This window comes from Cinclus cinclus, chromosome 1 (assembly GCF_963662255.1).
Source record: "Cinclus cinclus chromosome 1, bCinCin1.1, whole genome shotgun sequence".
In the NCBI taxonomy this organism is placed as follows: domain Eukaryota; kingdom Metazoa; phylum Chordata; class Aves; order Passeriformes; family Cinclidae; genus Cinclus; species Cinclus cinclus.
The window spans coordinates 85,662,983-85,685,972 of record NC_085046.1 but is presented as its reverse complement, the minus strand read 5'-3'; the positions used below and the strand labels follow the sequence as shown (position 1 = coordinate 85,685,972).

The window sequence follows — 22,990 nt, the reverse complement described above, 5'->3', positions numbered from 1 at the left end:
CCTAACCATTAACTGCAGCACTGCCAAATGAACCCCTAAACCATGTCCCCAAGTGCCACATTTACCTACCTTTTAAATACCTCCAGGAATCACTTCCCTGGGCAGCCTATTCCGGTGTCTGACCACACTTTCCATAAAGAATCTTTTCCTAATATCCAATCGAAACCTCCCTGATGCAATTTGTGGCCATTTCCTCTTGTCCTGTTACCTGGAAGGAGAGACTGATTCCAACCTCTTTACAGCCTCATTTTAGGCAGCTGTAGAGAGTGATTAGGTCTCCCATTAGTCTCCTTTTCTTCAGGTTAAACAACCCCTATTCCCTCAGCTGCTCCTCATAAGACTTGTGCTCCAGACCCTTCATCTTTATTGCTCCAAGCTACATTGCCCTCCTCTAGACTCATTCCAGCAGCTCATGTCTTTTGTGCACTGAGGGGCCAAGAACTGGACATAGAAGGTCAGTGCGGCTTCACCAGAGCCAAGTACAGGGGGACAATCACTGTCCTGGTGGCCACAGTTACCAATACCAGGTGACATTAGCATTCTTGGCCACCAGGCTCATGTTCAGCTGTTATCAACCAGCACCCACAGGTCCTTTTCCATGGGACAGTTTTCCAGCCACTCTGTCCCCAGCCTGTAGTGCTGCCTGGATTGTTGTGACTCAAGAGCAGGACCTGGCACTTGGCCTTGTTGAACCCCATGCGGTTTGCCTTGGCCCCTTGATTCAGCTGGTCCAGATCCCTCTACAGAGCCTTCCTACCCTCCAGCAGATCAACAATCCTGCCTTACTTGGTGTTGTCTTCAAACTTACTTAGGGTACACGTGACCACTCGTCCAGATCATCAGTGAAGATATTAAGCAGCACTGTCCCAAATAATCAGCCCTGGGGAACTCCACTTTTAACTGGCCACCGACTGGTGTGTAACTCCATTCACCACCACTCTCTGGACTCGACCACCCACACAGTTTACCCATTATTTTTCAGTGCACACAAAGTCCCCTCAAGAAACACTAGTCCTTCTCTATTTATAAGGGGCAAAACAAGGACTGAATATTGGGGATGCATTCAAAAGGCAGTCCATGAAAGAGGAGGCAGTTTTGAAATTCTACACAGGTGCTTTGCCATTGTAGTTGGTTGGTACATGGCCATGGAAACCCTGGGCACCCAGAAGCATTCCTGTGGCCATGGATACTCACTCTTCTCCTGCCTGCAGTCCCTCTGGATTATTTTTCACTTCCAGAGGGGAAAAAAAAAAAAAAAACAAAAATCAACATTTAAGCCCATCGCCCATCTTGGCAATGGTCCAAAGCAAAAAACCCAAACAAAACACAAGCCAACATGAAAAAAGGCTGACAACCTAAGTAGCAGGAAGTTTTTGATGGTCCAAAAGCCATTGTGAAGCCCAATTAAAAAGAAAACAACAGCTATGGTTGCTCAGCTTGGCCAGACAAGGAATAGCTGACTCAATCATCCAAAAACTGAAGAGGAATGAACCTTTTTGTCATGCATGAAAAAGATTCAAAGTAAGAAATTTAAAATACAGCTTTTCCCTCCACAAAAAACAAATAAACAAAAGCAAAAACCCCCCAAACAACAGAAACAAACGAAAAAAAAATCAGAAAACATTTTCACTAAGTGTCCGCTCAGTGCAGAAAGCAACAATGAATGCAAGACCTTCCTACTCTTCCTTTATTTTGAAAATGATACTTTAATTTCTGCAGCAGAAGCATTTCAGGTTGGGCTTTTTGTGTCCTTTTTTTCTGAAGCATTTCATTGCTCTTTGCTGGTAGAGAAAACATCCTGCTAGTTATTATGTTTAAATACATGCTTCAAACAGTTTTCAGGTTATTTGGTTTTAGACAGAGAAATAAGCCCCAGATGTTTCACTGAGAAGGCCTTCCACCAGGAAATTCATGGCCCTTCCAGATGTCTCAGATATCTAAAAGTCAAAACTTATTTTTTTTCATGACAGGCAGGAATATGTTCTTTCCAACAAATTGCTTATAAGATTATTATAAATGTATCCATAGGCTATAGGTGCAGACTGCACCAGATGAATTCGGGATTATTTGAAAGAGTGAGCAGCAATAAAATCTTCCTAGTCCTTGCCTCTTAGAAGTGTTCTGCATATATGTATCCTTGTTTGGTATACTATGGCAAGCAAAATTTGACATGAAGAGTCTAATTAAAAAATACATACTCTCTATTTGTAATTACAGGAAGTAGGTTGAAATGAGGGCAGGTTTCATTTCTGTAAACCTTGGACAGTCTTGTAGCTTTAATGATGTGCAGACCTATCCTTTACGTAGTAAGATGAAGAACCTTTAATGATCGTGTTATTTCAGTAGCCAAAATTCATGTCTCTTTCTGCTTTTCCTCATCAACAGGTAACTTTTGGAGTCTTGCAGGCAGCAACTGCTGCCATTTCTCTCCACTTTTGATAACATTGTCTCTTTACCCCAGTTATCAGCCATCTTCCCTCTCAAATTGTTTGTCAGGTTAACATGATCCAGTTAAGCTGTCACAGAGTGCTCTGACATTCAGGCCTCAGAGTTCCTACTTCTATTTCAGACCTGAGGAAAGGCTCACCATCTAAGAAAAGAACCCTCCTTCTCTTTGCAGCTTTGTCTTTTTTTCCTGAGATAGTGGCACAACAATTCTAAACAAGCAATGCTGGGAAATAAAATTAATACTGCATGCTTTTTTTTTTTTTTTTAAACAGGAAATATGTCAGCTGTCATCTTGGAAAGCACTATGCAAGACCGGGTTTGCAGGTTTATTTAATGTACTCTTGATGGATTTTTCTGGCAGCAGCACCTCCTACTCCTCATAGATACACAGGCACAATTCTCAAAGAAGATACTGGGACTCTACATGGCCACCTGTAGGAACAGACAGATTTTACACACAGATTTCTTAGCCACAAAAATAAATTGGGAATTATCAAGCAGATGAAGGTTCTGATTTTTCGGGAGCAAACAAAAAATTGCTCTCCTCAGTGGAACAAGACTGGGGTCTCTCTCATACATATGGTTACACACCATCTTCTCATTCAATCCATAAGCACAGCTCTTCCATGAACCTCCTGACCCTCAGAGCAACCCAGAAAACTCTGGCAACACAGTTTACAAGGATTTGCTTACAGTATCTTAAGAGCTAGAGCTCAGAAGGCAGTCTTTTCTTGTCTCAATTAGCTGTTTTTTCCTGGACACACAGAGAGGAGATCATATTTAACTGATTTATATTTTTTATAAGACCAAATGTACAAAGTCGTATCTTGAGCTGCACTAGCAAAAATTTTTAAATCTTGATTTTACATTCATTGGGGCACAAAACACTTCTAGTAAGAGAATTGAATCTATGAGATTTCTCTTTTTCTCTCTCCTTTTCCAATGAGACATAGTGTTTATGATATGAAATTGTACTATGTTTATAACAAGAAATTGCACTGATCAGTAACTGCAAGCCCTATGAACCAAGAGAAAAGTTAATAGACACAATTCATTTGTCCTGACTGCCCTTTCAGAACCATATGAAAATATTGATTACTAGTGAATAAATAGTCCTTCTTTAGAAACCACTTATTAAATAATCGACGTGGGAGGTTGTAAACAGCGTAGGGTATAGATCTGCAGTCAATTTCTACTATACTTTGCAATTATTATGTAAGTGGTAACTCTGTCCTTATGCTGGAGGGGAACCACAACTCAAAGCCCATCACTGAAAACAAAAGCCAAGAATGCTGCAAATACATGATTGACAGAAATCCTGCAAGTGAAGCTTTGCAATTTACACTTATGTTGGATTTCTCAATGCCAGCGTTAGGCTCCCCTCATCAAATAGTGGATTAAAGATTTCATCTGTTGGGCATAAGCAGTAACTTTTGCATCAGTACTTTTTCAGTACTGAGATAGTCTAAATTGCAAAGATACTTGTATACCTTAATGGCCCTGTGAGCTGTGGGGGTAGTAGGGCTCCCTGCTAAGCAAAGGCAACCATTCAAGCAGAGGTGACAGAAACAGCTCTTAGTCACAATTTTGTGAGACACCATACCAGAAAACCGATTACATAAAGCAACAAGGCTTTCACAGCACAGAGGGTCCCACTGCAGAAATGCATATAAGAGAACTTCTAAATGCATAACATGCATTTAGAATCCATGCTTCCCTCCCACAACCGCCTTGGTTGGAATTTAGCTTCAGGTGATACAAGTCAACTTGAGAACACTGGTACATTTTGCATAAAACATTCAAGAGATTGTTTTCCCTGGTCACAGACCTTTTAGGTACACTACGATCATCTTTCAAAGAGTGAAATCAAGTCATTCAGCAATTTCTACTCCAGAAAGATGTGACTGCTAAACAACGGTGTCATGATGACAGGCTAACCGTGCTTTGGCCTGAATAGACATAGTGGTTGCTGAAATCTCAATAAGATGTGAAGAGAAAGGAATCCATATTCATTATTAGCTATGGTTAATTTTCTGCTGGGAGGGTTTTTGGTTGACAAACCACTCTGCTGAGTAACCCTAAAACATGCCCAGCTTCACATACTTCTGTATTCCTTGGTAGCATTTAATTTGTTTGCAAACCTCAAAAAATATAAAAAATGCAATACATTTCATGTACAGCCTATAGCAGTTGTTAGGATGACACTTACTATAAGCCCAGATGATGGCTTGTGACAAAACAATAATTACAATACCAAATAATGGTATTTACTTTTTCCAGGAAAAAGAAGAACTATCAGGTTCAATAGACAAGTACAAACCAGAAGCTGAATTATTTTTATATTATGAATACTGAATAATTTGACAGCATGATGAAAAACTACTAACAAAGGGGTAACAGACAACAGAAGTACAAAATCACGAGAAAAAGCATTATGAAGCATGCATACAGGCACTAAAAGCTCATTCAGTAGCCAAATGACATCTACAATATATTTGAAAAAAGTACCTTGGCTTTGGATGGTAAAATTACTGTAATTTACACAAGGATAATGCACAGAAACTTACTGTTTAAGCCATTATTTCACTATAAAGAGCTCTTGGAAAAATAACATTTGAGAATCCAGCTGAGCTGCATATTACTCATAGCCCACCACTCTACCACATCTAATTCAAGATGATTCAAACTTGCAAGAAAAATGTCTCCCCTGACCCATATCTAGAAAACCTCAGTGGAGATAGCTAAGCAAGTAGGAAAATGGCTTTCAAGTACCAGTCATTCACCACTGTGCTATGCAGACACACAGAAAATTACCAAAAGTACTTATTGTAAGATCTGGAGTCAAAGTTCTAGCCAGCACTGTGTCATCCATCAAGAGCATGGAGAAAATGTCCCTACCTTTGATAACTGTCCTGCTACAGTCTGTTAAAAAAGATTAAAAATAATTAAAATATATTTGTGCAGAGAGCACCTTGCATATCTAGAGATTCTTTCACCACATATACCAACATGGTGTGTTCCTTCAACAGCAAGTATTTTGCAAAAAACTATCTTCACATCATTCATTTCCTAAGTGTCTCCCAAAAGTGAAGGTAGCTCAAAAAATCTTGTTCTCAAATCAAAAGTTTAATTTAATATGATATTTTATGTAGATTCCCATTTATATGTTCCTTCTTTACTTTCTTCAGTTTAAATTACTTGAATTGAATGGCAAAATATATATACTACCTTTTATACAGAGTTCTTACTCATTAATGTAATTTCAAATATCAGTAACATTCTCACAGGAAACATGGCAGTTAGAAGACAATCTTCAGTCCATTAAAATAAGTGCATCCAAAAGGGAAGTCTCATTAACACCTTTCCTGTGTGAAAGATAGGATTTAACATGCCAAAACTAGGGTGATTGCAGATTGCAGCATGGGTCATATTGTCAAACATCATAACAGTCTTGTATGATGGATTTCTATTTTTAATACAAATGTGGAATAGTCCACATTTAACAGTGACAGCCCTCTCCTTAGAGGTGAGAAATGGATATAGATCCCTTTGGGCAAAGGAACCTGAATGTTAGTAAGAGCCCTGTTCAAAAATCAACTGCTAAAGCAGGTATTGTCATGACTATCCTGACAAATTCTGTAAAACTTTTTGTCCAAAAAACTTTCTCCAACAAGCATTCACCTAACTACTTTTAAACACATGAGGTTTATGCTCGAGACAAAATAGTCCATTTAGATACAGTTTTATTGCACTAACTGGGCATTTTTAGTACATTGAACTACCATATTAAAACCATGGCTTAAACATGTTTCACCCAATATACAGTAAAAAGACAGTTTTCTTAACAGTAGCTCTAGACTTGCTGCTCAGACACTGATGAGACCATGATGTAAACACAATTTTTCCTCCAGACAAATAAAACAGCTGGAAAACAACTCATAAGTGAAAATGAGTTGTGAAAGTTTTCTCAGAGGCTGGCTGAAGTAAAACATTTAGTTCAGGGAAGTTGGATAGACCTCACATCCTTTTCCCTGGCAACAGACATACTCCTTAAAGTTATTTTCACTTTTAAAAGTTTGAAGAATTTAAAAACAACAAAATAACTCCCCTGCCTCCAAATCATAAAACAATAGATTATGTACAAACCTTTTCTCTCCTGAACCAGAACAAAACAAGGTGACAATAAAAGATTGCTCATCAGCTTAGTACTTTGTTTTGTACTTCAGAAGACTATACTAAGGTCCTAATATAACACTCAAAACGAAAACTGCATAAACAAAACACTAACTCTACAACCTGCAGCAGCAATGTTGCTATTAAAACGTCATGCCAATTTTGCCATTAGGAGACATTCAGCCAAAATGCTTCTCCTGGAATCCCAGGTACTGTTCTCCTCTACCAACCCACTCACTCCTGCACCCAGAGAGACAATGGTCCATGCTTCGAAACCTTTTGTGTCTCTGGGAAGATGAAATGGCTATTTACAAGACTTGGCACTTGGAAAGAAAATTAGGTTTGCACTTTTCATTATACAAAAAACATACATGCAGCCAGGGGTGAAGTAAACTTTCTGTGTATTACAAGGATTTTGTTGGGTTCTTCATTTTCGTCTAGCATAGCAGCTCTACCAATTCTGCCCTTCTGCACTGATGTGCTTCAAAGCTTCAACTCTTCAGACGGAAGCTCTTCACTCAGTGGCCTCAAAATATTAATAAATCATATTTATGTGACCCACTGAAAGCACGTCTGCAACTAACAGTAAGCATTTCCCAAATGCAACTTGGGAATATGGGAAGAAGTACAATAAGGCTTTCAATATTAGGTTGTACTGCACAGTTCAAATGTAATTTCCTTACTTGCTTATCATTTTGTTAGCACTGGAGGTTACAGCCACACACCTTTCATAGATGGCCCTCCAGAAATTGCTTCTGAGAATCCAGCAATTACAATGCTCTGACTTTTAAATAACCCTTTTCTTTAAAAAGAACAGACTTCCCTTCCTCTGTTACCTGTAGTGAAAGAAAGGAGCAAACCCTGGTTACTTAAGACAGTTGTCTCATGCACCAAATGCCCATCACCATGGTGTCACCCATGAAGAGTAACAAGGTAGTTACCATCACTCACCAAAATCTGTCTGTTTGAGGAGGCTGACTCATAGCGACCCACAAACACACATCAGCTTTAAGGTGAGTTTGCGCCTTCTGATGGCACAGGCTGCAATACTGAAAAGCAGAAAGAGGATGGGCAGGAAGAATGAGATATGGTACAAACCACATAGCCTGCTTTGCTACACAGGCCTTTGTAATTGCCCAAACACCTCCATGTGTTTGTATAAACATTCTGTGGTTGGGGATTTGCATTCACCTCCCTTCTCCACAAGACAAATAAACTAAACATAGTAATTAGCTTCAATACCATCTGATTAGGTAAATAGGGTTTTCCATTTCCTTTAGTAGCTCAAAAAGGCAGACACTAATATGAGCACCACTCAGATCATTGTCCAGTGGTGACAGCTTTACAGTCAAATCAAAACAGGCTCCACTGCAACAGCAAACATGAGTCAAATTCCCTGGTAGGACAGGCACAAGTTCACACAACTATGCTGTTACAGGCTATGGTAAGAACATTCAAGCCAAATCACTCAGACTTGCTCAAGTAGCTAATTAGAACTTCTCACAACAAATCCCATCCATATTTAAGACATATTAAAAAAACAAACAAACAAACAAAAACTCAAGGGGTTTAGTTTGCTAGAACAGATTCTCCTACAAAATATCTTGACATAACACCTATTAAGTTACAAGTGACGAAGTGCAGTCTACAAGAGATACTAAATTTGGCTAGCAATTATGGTATTCTTGTTTCTGGGCCAGGAAAGCTTTATAGACTTTCTTTTCTTTCTTATCATGTACCCTCACCCTACTCCATCAGTCTTTGGTTGTCTCAAAAATTTGCCTGCAGAAATAACTTGAACCATAGAACTTATTAGTAGCCACATGGAAATACAGCATGAAATCAGTCACTTTATTTAAACTGTCAAACATTCAGCTGGTTAAATCCAGAGGCATGGCTTCAATAATAACCTCCTATGACTCACCTACAGAACACACTTCAGCCTTGACTTGTTTTGAAGAAATGGACAAATAACCAACATGCAAAAACAAAGGCAGGATTAATATTACTTTGATTGCATCAACATATACACACAAATGTCCAAGAAAGTAAACTTTTTACAGTAATTATTTGTAGCTTACTTTCCCTTCCCTGATTTTAACAACTAAACACAGAGACTGAGTACCTGTCAGCCTTCATCCCATGGTAGCTCCTTCAGAGGAATTCACTGCGGAACAGGTTTTTTTCCTTTTGAGCATTTATTCAAACCATACTTTATGAATTGGTGCTTAATTATCTCAGACATTTAGATTACTGTTTTTATTTCAAGAAATCCAATTTGGTGGATGAAGAACATGAAAGCATAATTTTAATCAATCTCCCTTGAAACATCTTAAAATAACACTAGCTGATGACTACTTACAAGATAGTAAGCCATTTCCCTCTTCTCAGCTTCATATATCTTTCTGAAATATTTGTTGGAATATCAGTAACAAACTGTAATAACATGAAGGAAGTAAATATAGCTCAACTTACACTGCACTGAAAAATATTTCTAATCTCCTTTTTGTCACTCAAATCACACCTAGCTGTAATGATTTCCAAATGCTATGGTCTATTACCAGTGGCTTTCCCACAGAAGCAACATCAATCTAAAGAATGGGTTTAAGGCAAGGACATTCTTTCAACAGCCCACCGGAACTATCAAAGAATAGTATAGTACGTCATTTATTTGAGCTGCAACCATGTGAGCCAAATTAATCAAGTTAAGAAATTACCTTCTTCAAGCATTAAATCCTAGAAATCATGGGACAGCATTCTGCCTATGGTCAACTTTTAATTATGTCATGTTACCAACAGACTGCCAAAGCAGAGTGCAACTGATAGCACATGGCATGTCTGAGTACAGCCTATTTTTAGCCTGCAATTCAATCAGCACTCTTACAATGGCAAGGATTAAAGTCCAAGACAGACATGTTGCTGAATATAGGCCAATGCAATTGCATGTTGAAACATGTTGAGAGAATGTGGTGGCAAACTGGAGTCAATGCTGGGAGGAGCAGCACCAGACAGGCAGCTGCTCCGGGGTAGCCAGTGCCTTTACTGGCAGAATACACACTCCCATATCACCCATCTTTGTTAACAGACCACAAAGGAAAACATTAAAACAAATGAAAGTTTAACCCCAATTCCTTTCAATACAATTTACCACTTATGAAAGACAGACAACATTTTGGCAATCTTGAAAATCAGTATCCTTCTACCTTCATTGGCAGGTGTTCAGACGACTTTAGCTTCGCCAACTCTGAGCAGTCTCCTTCAATCCTGCCTGAGAATGCTGCCAATGAAGAGACAACTCTGCCCTCAATCTGGCTCTCCTGAACTCTTGTGCTGAGGGAGCAGTTAAAACATTTGCAAGGATGCTTTTAAATACCTGTCTTCTGTAACACCGAAAAATAAAAAATTAAGATTTTCAAGCCAATATACTTTTACACATTCAAGAGTTAACTCTTGATTAAAAATGTTATGCTCTTGCTGGGTTTTTAATCTTCAGGAGTCACATTTCTGGGCTTTTCCCATCCAACTATACAGGTATTTCTTAAATTTTTTAGAAAAGAAACTTGCTATGTAACAGGATCAGAGTTAGGACCTATAGGACTTAATGCTTTGAGACTATCAAAACAAGAACAGGTGACACCACAATGCAATCACTTATTCTCTAGGATACAGTTAAATGATTGATCAAACACTCAAGACTTTCACACACTACAACTATGGCTGAATACTAATCAGTGATGTGAGGAAGCTTACAGCTGTGTTCCATTACCAGTTTCCCGGGACCATTAATCTTTTTTGATACAGCCTCTGAAAAGTAGCCTAAACAGTATCCTCTTCATCTTTTTACAAATGACCATTAGGAAACAGTTCCTTCAAACTTCTTGATAAGAGAAAGACTAAAAGGCATACATATTCGGACATACATATTCTGAGGACTTTCAAGCCAAACACATAAATAAATTATGGGCACATCTAATTATCCAAAAACGAATTCTGTATCTTGAGATAATTCACTCCATTATAACACCCTCCCAGATTTCAAACTTACTACAGGTGGTCATATCTCCAAAGGGCACATTTTTGAGTGCTGATCACTTCTCTTCAGCAAGATGAAATGAAGGCACCAAAAAAATCAGATTCAGAGTCTCTGAATAATAAGTTCAGAAATTCAAAAATATGGGCACACCCTAGGCTTAACATAAATTCATATTGATAACTGGTGGCTTTTTCATCCACATTTCAAAACTAAGAAAAAAAAATTAGGAAGACAGAAAACCTAAAAGCATAATTCAGCAGCCTGTGAACTAAGACACACATCTTAAGTCTCAGAAACTATATGTCTTTAACTTCTAAAAGATAAGGATTTTTTTCCCCCACTTTCCCCCAAAACTCTCAGCTTTGTCAGAAAAATGACTCATTTTTTTTCCCCAAAAAAAGCTCTGTCTAGAAGAAGCATAACTTCAGTAATGCACACATAAAACAGAAGAACATCTAATAAGTCCACCACACAGTAGTTGAAACAATACTGCAGACAAACTGACTTGTTAATTAGGCTAAAAAAGCAACAATTGAAATCAGCATGTAAACAAGAACACATTACTATCTACAAGGGAAGTATAACAAATTCTAAGCACATTACTTGGAGTTATTCACGGTCATTTCTGTGCAAAAATAAAGGGGACACAACCAAGTAAAATAATGAGCAATACTACAGTATAAAGTGAAGGCTGTAGGTAAGACACTACAGAAATGCTCAGGTCACAGGCAAACATAACTGTGGATACTAAACCCAGAAGAGTTGTATTTCTTTCTGCCTTGTGTAATCACAGACAAAAACACCTCATGTATTATAATCAAACCAGAAAAGAAAAATTCACAGTAAGATGAGAGCCCTTCAGCTGTGACCAGCAATGATCATTGCAATACATTAATCATTTAGAATGCTCATACAGGATAAATCAGTCATGTCTGTCTGAAATAAAACACACTGCTTTTCCAGTTGTGAATGAAGCCTGCCTTACTCAGTCACTGGGGTTACAGGTTGCTATCCTTTGTAACTGAAGCTCAAATCAACTAGTAGCATGGTAGAGTACTTGAAAAAGAATGATGAAAACACTAAAATAACACATGTAGAGACTCAAAAGCACAAACAGTGTAATTTAGCAGCACCCTTTCTCCCTCAGTAACAGAGGTTTTGTTTTCTTTAAAAAAACACCTATTTTCAAATCACATTACAATTTCCTATAAAGGTGCCTAAAGGAAAGAGTGTGATGAAATGTGCCTCATCAGGGGGACTCCTGAAATTCAGAAAGCCTTAGGACCAGCACAGTTACATAATGAGATGTATGTGAATCTGCATCTCCTTGGCACTCACCACTATAAAGCTTCCCAGTCTCCAGCCCGTTTGAAGATGACCAGCTTTAACAAAGATAAGTAAACCAAAACACAAAGAAAATCCTCCCAATTCACTTACTTTTAATAGACAACAGTCAGACAACGAGGTCTTTCCTGCCTGTGAGGCAGGGCAGCACAGAAAAATCTTACCATTTCAGGAATCTGGAACAGGTATCCTTAATTCTCTGCCTGGTGAACCTGGAAGGGTCCTCCATAACAGAGGCACCAAGACCTCCTAAAAAGAGGGCAGGGGAATCGAGATTTTTACAAGCCAAGTCCCTCACAATGCTAGAGCTGAAGGGGAAAATAACAACCCTTTGTGTATGGAGTCAAAGGTCATGCTCCAGGGCCAGCTGCTGCAGTATGGTAATAAACAGAGCACAGATATGTGGCTTTTTTCAATTTCTTCACAACCCGTAAAATGCCAAGCCTTTCCAAGTACTAGAAGTCTATTAATGTCTACCCCATAGCTAGAATGGGTTCATCACTGGCACTTGAAGAAAATTCAGAACTTTTATTCCACACTGAGAAAAAATGGGTACAAGTCCCCATTTGGCATTTCACTAGCACAGATAAGATTCCTGTTGGTTTCCTGATTTCACACTCCATTATTACATTCCTTCCTTGCAAGCTTTGCAGTAATGAAGTAAGAAAGCAGACACAATGTGCTTTTTCAACTAGCTTTACCTGGCATGTGACACTCAGATAAGCAACCTGGCTGGCACAGCTATGAGAGCTACAAGTGCCGCCTTTGCCAGCCCCCAAATCATGCCAAATGGTTGACACTGAACATGCAGAGAAACCCCACCAGAGTCCAGGGACTTCATCTTCTCCTTGTTAATAACAAAGCCATAAAAAAAATCCACAGGCATCTCACCAGCAGCTGGAGCAGCTACTTTACCTCTGATGCTGCTACTTGTGCCTACAATAGTGTATTTACAATTCTAAAGAAAATATTTATATTCTCAATTTCACTTGCAAAGGTTGAAGGGCTCATTAGTAAATCTGAAGTAAGTAGCTTCAAGGACCAGCTCTGAAATGTCCCTCATTTTTATTTTTTAACCAATATCAAAGTTACTTCAGTTACAAAATTATTTTTTAAACTGGCATAATCTGTAGCTTCTAGAAGAGAAGACAACATAGAAACCAAGATGAAAGTAAGCTTACTTTCTTTCCTAAATAGGGAACTACAAGCTATCCGTAAGTGCATTTTATTCCAATATAATCATGCATGCTGTGTACAAGAGGAAAAGTGTATTGCCTTATCTGTATCACTAGAGTTAAAGCAATACAACTGCACAAGATACAGCTTACTACTTTTGTGGCTGATGAACGTGAAGCTTCAAGTCATACACAACCCTCCACTACTGGATGCAATCACACATACCTGCCTTTACTTTGTATTACAACTTGTTTATTTATGCAGCTCCTTCGTATCATCAGGAAATTAAGAGTTTAACTGTTAATAAATACAAGTTTAATTTAGTAAACATAAGACAACACTGTTTCATTTTTCCAAGTATATATACTTTGTCATAAAAACCCCTCTAGAACTATAACTAAAAGAAGATGGAGCTGCTTTTCCAGTCAGCCCATCCTTTCTGTTCAGCCTAACAATCACTACCATGTAAAATGTTGACCAATATGACCAAAAGATTAATAATAATGCATTACCCATATTTAATGATGGCAACTAGGCATGCAGGACCAAAACTGGCAGTTTTCCAGGATTTTGTGAAATAAAATAAATATCCTCCTCACAAAATAGATAGAGGGTCAGTTAAGAAGTATGACTGATAAATAAATATCCTCCTCACAAAATAGACAGAGGGTCAGTTGAGAAGTATGACTACTAAGGTCAAGTAGTATTACTGAAAGTAAAGGAAAAGGTCTAAGCTTTTTTTTTTTGTCTGGTTGTTGGGTTTTGGTTTTTTTGTTTTTTTTTTTTTTGTTTTAAAGAATCCTTGAAATGCTGGGAATTACAGAATTACTTCTTTTTAACTATTTGGAACTGGAAACTGCAATGCATTTTTGTGGTATATATGTATTAAGCTGATGATGTGGACAGTGAACTTCCAAGTCTTCAGTAGTTTCATATGCCAGATAGTTGCAGATGTTTCTAGGTAGCTCAGCCTACTAGAGAGCTCATTGCTACTATTGTCCCAACTTGTTCCACTGCTAAAAATATGTAACAACATTCCTTGCTGTCTTATTAATAACTGTAATACAATATAAAGTTAATATTAATATAACGCAATCCAGGTTGTGTGGAAAGTGATGACAGAGGTGTAAGTAGCTGGCCCTCTTTCCTCTAAGCTGGTAATGAAGTGCTATCTCAGCACATGGGTACAGCCTACTGAAGCAGCATTTACCAAAGGAGCTGTATAGCCCCAGCCCAGACCACTTTGGGTTACTCAAAAATACAAAACACCTTTTCAAAGAGCAGGGGTACGAACCTGTCCTGGCTGAATTCCAGCCAGAGAAATGGACTGTAAAACCAAGTAGGGTTGTCATCAGTGATAATGTGATGGATGGGTGAGTTACAGCCCAGCTGAAATGCATACATTTGCACAAAGGTTGTAATGCCCATCGTCACAACCCAGCGAGTGAGATCAGACAGAAAGGAAAGGAATTCTCATTTAGACCCTAATTACTGGCAAGGTAGGATGGCTGTGGATGCACTGGGAAGTGAAAACTCTTGTAAAACATTGAGAGAACTTTTGTTCTTATTTAGAACAACACAGGAAGAAGAAGAGATGGCAACATGCCAAGTCCCACATCTCTGACTATTCCTTTACCAACCCAGATATCAACTGCAGTTTTCTTAGTTTCTTGCTCAGTTAATTCACTAGTAATCTTCACACAAGAAGAATGTGCATGAAATGAAATATCTACGAACTGGTTCTGAGAGAAAACATGAAAATTTGGAACTGCAAGTATGAGATTTGCGGTAGGATAACAGCAAGGTCAGACTTCTTCCTATTAATCTCCTTTCTTTGACTAAGAACCTCCAGGAAACACAGGGGGATATGAGTTTCCAGAGGCTGCATCTGTCCAATCTGTGATTTAAAAATTTAGTGGAATCCTGAGAACTACCAGTACACTCACTCCTATCATTCTTGACACGGAGCTCCACAAAGGCTCTTGAGCTATAATCAACCAAATCCAGTGACTTGCAAGAGAGGTGTCAAAGTCAGGAACTGAATCTCTGGAATAGATCTGTGCCCTGGCTTTTACAACACAGCTTTTAAGCCTAGATCAAACAACTGAACTGAACTACAACTTGTCCAAATCATTACTTGTCAGAAGAACCTTGCAAGAACTTCAAAGTCATCTTACCTCAAACTGCCAGAGGTAAAGCCAGGCATTTGACAATTACTTTGTATCTGTTCTAGGGGTATTTCTTCTCCTTTGAAGGCCCACACCTCAGAGAACAGTAAGCTGGAGGAGACTGAGAAGCTTCTGACAGTTGTGCTTTAGGGCGGGTGTTTATACTCCCCCAGAAAAGTGTGCTTCACAAAGGACTCCGACACAGCTTGTGCTGTCGAGTCAAGAGACAGAGCAGTATCCTACCCGGCTCTGCCCTCATAAATAATTCCCTGTAAAATTCAAGCACATGCAACTGCTACGGGGTCAATCTCTTGAAGCACAGGAATTTGTCAGCTCCAGAAATACTTGACTAGAGTCAGAACACTTTGGAAACCTTTTAGGAAACAACCTTTGTGTTAAATCCCCTCTTCTCTCAAAGGATGAAAAAAAAAGGCTGATATCCACCTGCCACAGGGAGAATATGAAAGACCTATGTGTCTTGACAGCCCCCTCACTAAAATATTTCCCAGTCCTCAGCAGCAACACTCATAGAAGATATCAGCCAGTTTCCCTTAAGTGTGGGTTAATTTTCTCTGGGAAAATGACATTATTGCAATTTCCATCTTCTATTCTTCAGCTCCCATTAACGAGATGATGACTAACCCAAAACTGCTCTCTTCAGAGAACAGCTGCTGCCAGTACCTCCATCAGGATCAGAATCCAAATCATACTTTCTTCTTTTTCTACCTAGCCTCTACGGACCAACGCATTATTACTTAATGCCAAGGAAACCCAAGGAAGAGGAGCCCTCTTGGTAGGTTTACTGCTCTCAGAAAACCTGAGACTGATGCCAGGATATAGCCTGGCACAGAACTCAATGCTAGAGCTGAGCTCCATGCCAGGACACAACCAGTGCAACTACTCCTGCTATCAGTTTACATCACACTATGCCTCAGAGTGAGCTGTGGCTTTAATGTAGGGCTAAATCTCACAGCTGAAGATGGAAATGTGGATGGCTTCTTTATGAATGAAACTCCCAAATCCCTCCAGTGCTCACTGGATTTATTTGCTTATACCACTGTTTTCTGAATGACACTGTTCCTAATTACAAATTCTTGGAAGGAATTTAAACACAGAAGTTGTCTCCAGTTTTCTCACAGGGAACAGGAGGTCAAAACAATTATCCTTATGGTACTATAACTCTCCTTTACACCATCACCACCAGTACACCATATGCATGGAAAGGTTTTTTTGTTTGTTTTCCATTGTTACAGAAAGTATTTCAATTACATTATCTTGATAAATTACGCAGCAGTTTTATTGTAAAGATGTATTTCTTTCAGAGCTGCCCCAGCACTGAACACTACTGTGGCATGTGAAAGCAGACTATGGCAACATCTTCAGCATGCTGTAATCTGTAATTATGTGAAAAAGTTATAACGAAGAAGATTTCTAAAAAAAGCACACCACTTGACATCGGCCATGTATATATAGCTACTCTCCTGAGCGACCCTATGTCAGCAAGTTATAAGTATCAAGTAACTCAAAGCAATTCAAAACCAATAAACCCAATGTACTGAATTAGATTCAAAGAGCATTATTGGCACAGGTCCTGAGCCACAGATTTAGACCCAGTTCTGAATTTTCCCAAGGTTCACAGAAATGAGCAAAAGGGACATTCAAAGTTAGAGTCCAAACTAGATCCAGTTCTACTTCGTACAACAGACAGTAAGAGTGACCTAAAATCCTCATAAACAATAAAAGCCAATTCAAAATGGCACTTTAGGCAGCCAAATCAATATAGGCAAAGCACAAAAACTTTGCAACGTGGCGTAGTTACTCAGCAAGAATTTGTAGATGTGGCTAAAAATACTACAACAGAATTTGTGGTACTTCATTGCATCGTCAACTAGGATGGTGTGTTATCATCTAGGACCAAATCATTCATAACAACAGGGGATAGCTGAAACAAGCATTCCTGATGGCAGTGCCCTGCCCCGTGAGACTCACTGCCAGATAGAACTGAGCACAACCAAAGAACAGCAAGCTGCTGTGTCCAGAGATATGGATGTAGAGAAAAGTATGGGCACAGAGAGAAGTAGGAGGAGGATATAATTAGCCACCCAATTCCAAGTGAAAGAAAGATTGTAGAGACTCTTCTTACCAGTTTTCCCTAACAACCAACTTAGGTGCTCCACATTATTCAGGGTAGTAAAGACCATCCCAGGCATTATTATCAGAACTCAATTTCTTAACTTCCCATTGAACCTGCACAAGTATCTAAAAACATTGTTGCTCATAGGGCAGTGTGTAGATCTAGATTTGCATCCAAACTCAAGTAAAACTGTAAGTTTAAAGAAACGAATCAGTAAAACCAACAGGTGAAATTGACTTGTACTTGCAAAGAACTAGAGTGAAGAAATCCTGCCGTTTATAGTCAAGCTAGAACATCTGTTGGTTACAAAAAAGCTACTAATGACATACTATGATAGGTCCGAATGTCAAAGCACTTTTCGTTTACTTTTTAAATGGTTTTCTTAATAATTGTTTATAATGTTTAACTTACAATGACTTGCAATATACAAGTTGTTTTACTAACTACAAAAACACCACCATCAGTACACTGTCGTCATTACTAATTTCAAGACAGCAATGGCGAAATCTGACCCCACTGGAGTTAGCTGGATTCCTGCTACTGACTTCATCCTACCAAGTACATCCCACATCAGTACGTCATCTACAAGATGCACAAATCATCCAGTGCTGTGGAGCCAACAACTTGGCAGCTCTGTTCAGAAAGTAAGTGAATGCTCACCTAAGTCAAGAAATGGCAACTTAAAACTTTCTGGAAAAAAGCCTTGCACTGATCATTCCAACCTGCTGGCAAAAAGGCCACCAGTTTATAAAACTTAAGAAATTATTTAGACACTGGTGTTCCTATGCATTTCATCATCATCATAGAAAGGCTTGGGTTTAAAGTTCCAATTCTCCTGTCGTGGGCAGGGACACCATTTCAGCTAGAAATTCCTAGGTCTGTTTCAAGATATTTTGCTCTACTCATCGTGATGATACTAAACAGACAATCAACCCATTAGCTCACTAATTTCCAAAGTAATTAATCAATCACACCTCAGATGTGTAGATGTGAACTGACACCTGAATTTCAACCTGTGCTCTGCTTTGACAGCTGCATTCCTCTGGGATCAGATTTTGCCCTGATCTCTGGGTGAAATGGAACAAAATTCTTCCTAGTCAAAAAATGTGGTGATCTTCTGTTGACCGGTGAATATGGTCTTGAAGAAAAGCTGCAGAAAGAATATGCCCACCTCCCAAAAAGAAAACAGAAGAAAGCAACACAAATCAGTTTATTTTACAGAATTACAGGCACAAAGATGTAATGCCAAACACAGAAATGCTACCCTAACTGCGAGTGCAAACAAGGAACTATGCTTTCATTATAATGAACAAAGGTAAACAAGTCTAATCAACCAACACCTTTTTTTTTCTTTTTACCTTGCAGAAGCCAAGAGATAGCCAAGAGACATAATTAAGGCACTCTAGAAACAGGCAGCGGCTCTGCAAACACAAAGGTAAATGTAACCTTGTAAGCAGATTCCAACAAGCCTGCCTACACCCTCACAACAGAAATGAACTATTTGGAGGAGCCAGAACCTCTGATTAACAAATCACTGGGCCAGGACTTGCAGCTAGCAGAGCAGCTATCTTTCAATACTTTCACAGGCTTATAGCACCTCTGGGGACATAGGCCATCTCTCACCCAAAGTCTGCAAATTCACTTTCCAAACATTAATTAAACTTGAGAAATGATGCACACAGAAAGACTGGGCAGAAGTGAAGAATATACAAGTGGCCATGGACTTTGGCTGGCTCCTAAGACACTAAACCAAGGTCATGGTGGTGGTGATGGTGGTGATGTTAGTATAAAGAGCTATAAAAAATTCCCAGGAAAGTATTCAAACCAAAGCAAAACGTAACACAGTGAACTACCCCTGAAAATGAGGCTGAACTAGCTCTAAATCCAGATATTAAACTATCTCTTTATTTACTTCATTAGGTGTCAGAATCCATCCTGCCTTTCTTTTAATTAGCTCTAACTCAAAAAAAAAAAAAAGCCTCCCATGAAAACAATGGCACCACTCTCTGAATTGGGGACGACTGAGCACATGAAAACAGAATTGACCCAGCGCACCAAGAGCTTCCAAAGTTTTTGTGCTTTAGGCGGAGCTCTGTTCACTGGATGCTGTATCCTTGGCAACTATTATGTGAGGAAACTGTTCTACAAATGCAAAACTTCTGTCTGCTCCATGAGCTTTTCTCTGAAATACTTTTACAGGGTTTTGGATATCCTTAAATCTAAGGGGACACACAGCCCTTTGTCATCTTTCCACAGGCTCCCATGAGCATAATACAACAAGTGATGTTAAGAGAGTATTTTCCTCCCACTTCATCACAGAGCAAATAAAAGTTTTACAACTTTCACTTTGTTGGGGGAAAGAAAAAAACAACAACAAAAAAAACTGGGCATTTTTTCCTTTCTTCTTCAGTGCACTCTGCAGAACTAATGTGCAGATACAAGATAATAATGAAAGGACATTATGATTATGTCAATCAATGGCACTGCTTTGAAAACTAAAAAATCAAGGATAACGCTCGGGTGCCTGATTTCAAGGGCAGAGCTACAGATGCCAGCACATGGATTAGAAGAAGCATGCAAGAAGAGCTAGGTAAGACTTGACAAGGGCCATGCCGCAGTTCTTCGCAAGAGGGACTAGTAGCACCGATTGTTTCAAGGGCAGCAGACGCTGCTATTTTTACCAAAGCCCCGGCTGGAACTGCCTGGCTCATTAAACCTCACCACGGCAAAGCCCGGGTCCTGCCGGCGCGACCGTGCTCGGCGCAGCCCGGCTGGCCCGACACGCCACCTTATCCCGCAGTATCCCCAGATATCCAGACAACGCTAGCGAAGGACAGGCACCGAGTACCCGATACCCAACTTGGGCTTTGGTTTGAAGAGGTTTTCCTTCTCCTGAGGAAAGCGTGAGGCAGCTACAGCTAAAGCAGAGGCGGCAGCTGCCCTGGAGGGCGTTTGGGAACGCAGGAGAGCAACAGAGGGAACCCCTCCGCCGTCCCCCGGGGCCTCTCCCCAGGACTTAGGGAGATGCCGACAGCGCCGGCGGGGCAGCCCGGGCTGCCGCCCCGCTGGGGCCGGGGGCCTCCCGCCGGCCTCTGTCCCCCGCCGCCGGGCTCTTGCGGAGAGGCCGCTGCCCTTCGCCCGGTGCCCCCCACCCACAGCTCCCTGCCCTCCCTCCGGTACCTTCTGCGGGGCGCGGAGGAGGCGGTGCACCCCGGCCAGCTGGGTGGCGAGCGGGATGTCCTCCCGGAAGGTGTACAGCGGCGGCCGGGTGGGCTCAGGGAAGTTGGTGCTGTTGAAGGGGTCGGTGTCATCCAGCAGCTGCACCCGGCACACCAGCGTGGCCATGGCGCATCCATCCACCGCCGCGGCCAGGCGCGAGCGGGGAGCGGCACCCCCAAGTCACCGGCACCGAGGTGCTGCCTGCGCGCTCGCCGCCGGCTGCGAGCGGCACTCCCCTCCGCGGTGCAGCCTGGCCGGCAGCCTCTCCCCCCGGCTCCCCGAGCGAGCGCCGGCCGCCTCACAGCCGCCGCGCCTCGAGGAGGCGGCCCATGGCCCCTTCCCCGCCGGGATCCACGAGTGCGAGCGCGCTTCAGGCCGAGCAAAGAGGAGGCGGCGCCGGAGCCGCGGGGCGCGGGCAGAGCGGCAGCGGCAGCAGCTCCCCCATTCCCGGCCGCTGCGCGCCGAGCGGGCAGCGGGAATGCCGCGGCCGGCACTGGCAGCCCCCACGCCGCGCGCAGGGCCCGCAGCGCCCCCGCGCGGCCGCGCGCCGCCGCCCCGCCTCCCCCGACCCGAGGAGACCTCCCCGAGCCCGGGGGGGAAGAGAGAGCGGCCGGGATATCCCCGCCTCCGCCGGCCGGGGATCGGGGCACCGAGGGAGAGGGGCGCGGAGAGACGCGCGGCGAGCGAGAGGGGCGAGCGGGCCCGGCAGCCGCGCCCGCTGCATCACCCTTGGCTCCCGGCAAACGCGCGCGTGCACTGAGCTGGGTCTTGCTGTCACAAACATCCCAGATGTCCTAAATCTTCGGTGTAATATTTACCCCGTTCCAAATAGAAGCTTTTAAAAAATGTCCGCTTTAAAAATAAAAATTAAAAAAAATAATTTAAAAAAAAGTTTCAGAAACTGACTTGAAACATGGGTATTCGGCACAAGATCGTTTTTCTGTACTTGTACAAATTACAAATCTCGTTCTGCCATTAGGATTGTGCATACCCGAGGTTCGTTTGGCTTCCCAGAGCATAGGGCCTGGGCAGATTTCCCATCCTGGACAGGAGACTGCCTGTCTTTGCATCTTGGCTCTCTCTTGCCTCAAGCTTTTCTTTCTTTCTTTCTTTCCTTCTTTCCTTCTTTCCTTCTTTCCTTCTTTCCTTCTTTCCTTCTTTCCTTCTTTCCTTCCTTCTTTCTTTCCTTCTTTCCTTCTTTCTTTTCTTTCCTTCTTTCTTGGAAAATGGAGCAAAGTGCCAAGCCCCTGGGTGAGCACAGGGCAGAGCGCTGCTCTCTGTTGCGCTGTCTTCAGCCTCATCACTGGGCACTCGGGATGCACACCCTGGTCTTCACTCTTGGGGAGCAGGAAAAGAACCTTGAAATAAGTCACTGGTGAAACGCAGAGAGTGAAGGATCTCACCTGTGGGAGTGGCTGCATTTGCACGGGCTGAGTGTCTGCCCAAGGGGATGCACCGTGCTTTAAAGCCAAGGTTTACAACCTTTCATCCTTCACAGACAGGGCTGTGGGGCAAGACCTGTAGTACTGCAAGACCTGGGGGATTCACCACAGAAATGTGTCTTAGGCAAGAAAGTATGACCTCTAGATCATAGCGTTTGCATGAAGAAACAGCTCCCTCCCAAAATTATTACTCTCTTGGGAGTATTTGTCAGAACTGAGAAAAAAGGGGATTTCTGTCCACACATGGTCTGTCCTTCTGTTTCTGTTATTCTTGGGACTAACTTGTCATGGTTCAACTTTGCCAGCAGTTATACATATTTTCAGAAAAGAGAAATTATATGTGGTTGCGATTTTTTACATCTAATTAATTTTCAATTTCTATTTTGCAAAGAAATCTGTTTTCACATCTCCTTTAGTAACAGGAAGTAAGTTTCCAGGGGAAAAGAGTACTGTCTGCTTATTTATGTTATATATTTTTGTCACCATGTGAAGTGAAAGTTAAACAGGGTATTTTGGTTTTCTAAATAATAATTTGCTAAATTGCCATTCAACTTCCACTTTTGTAAAGCAAATTTCTACATTTGCTGCTAATCAATTGTTAGTATGAGGTGGCATAAGGTTGCCATCCTTGCTATTCATTGGATTAAGCCTGATTTTTTTGTAAATTGCAGAGGCATTAATTCTTGGAGGGCAGTTTTAAATCAATCATGGAAGCCAAGATTTTGAATAGAATCTATATGACCACATCAGCTTCTCTTTTGTCCAATACTGGAAAATGAAAACAAAGGATAGCTGCAACCCTTGGAGCTAACAGAGATCAGATCACTCTGAGGCTCAACGTCAAGCCACAGAC

At 41.1% G+C, this 22,990-nt stretch overlaps 1 protein-coding gene across 2 annotated transcripts in view; it reads right to left on the bottom strand.

Moving 5' to 3' along the window:
- FHOD3 (formin homology 2 domain containing 3) overlaps nt 1-20,986 on the bottom strand; it is a 366,909-nt gene extending 345,923 nt beyond the window's left edge. For both annotated transcript variants that reach the window (XM_062512765.1, XM_062512850.1), the window contains exon 1: nt 20,657-20,986. In XM_062512765.1, coding sequence (XP_062368749.1) covers nt 20,657-20,821 — 165 coding nt within the window. In that variant the 5' untranslated portion in view covers nt 20,822-20,986. The remainder of the gene's footprint in view (nt 1-20,656) is intronic.
- Between the last annotated feature and the right edge of the window lie 2,004 nt (nt 20,987-22,990).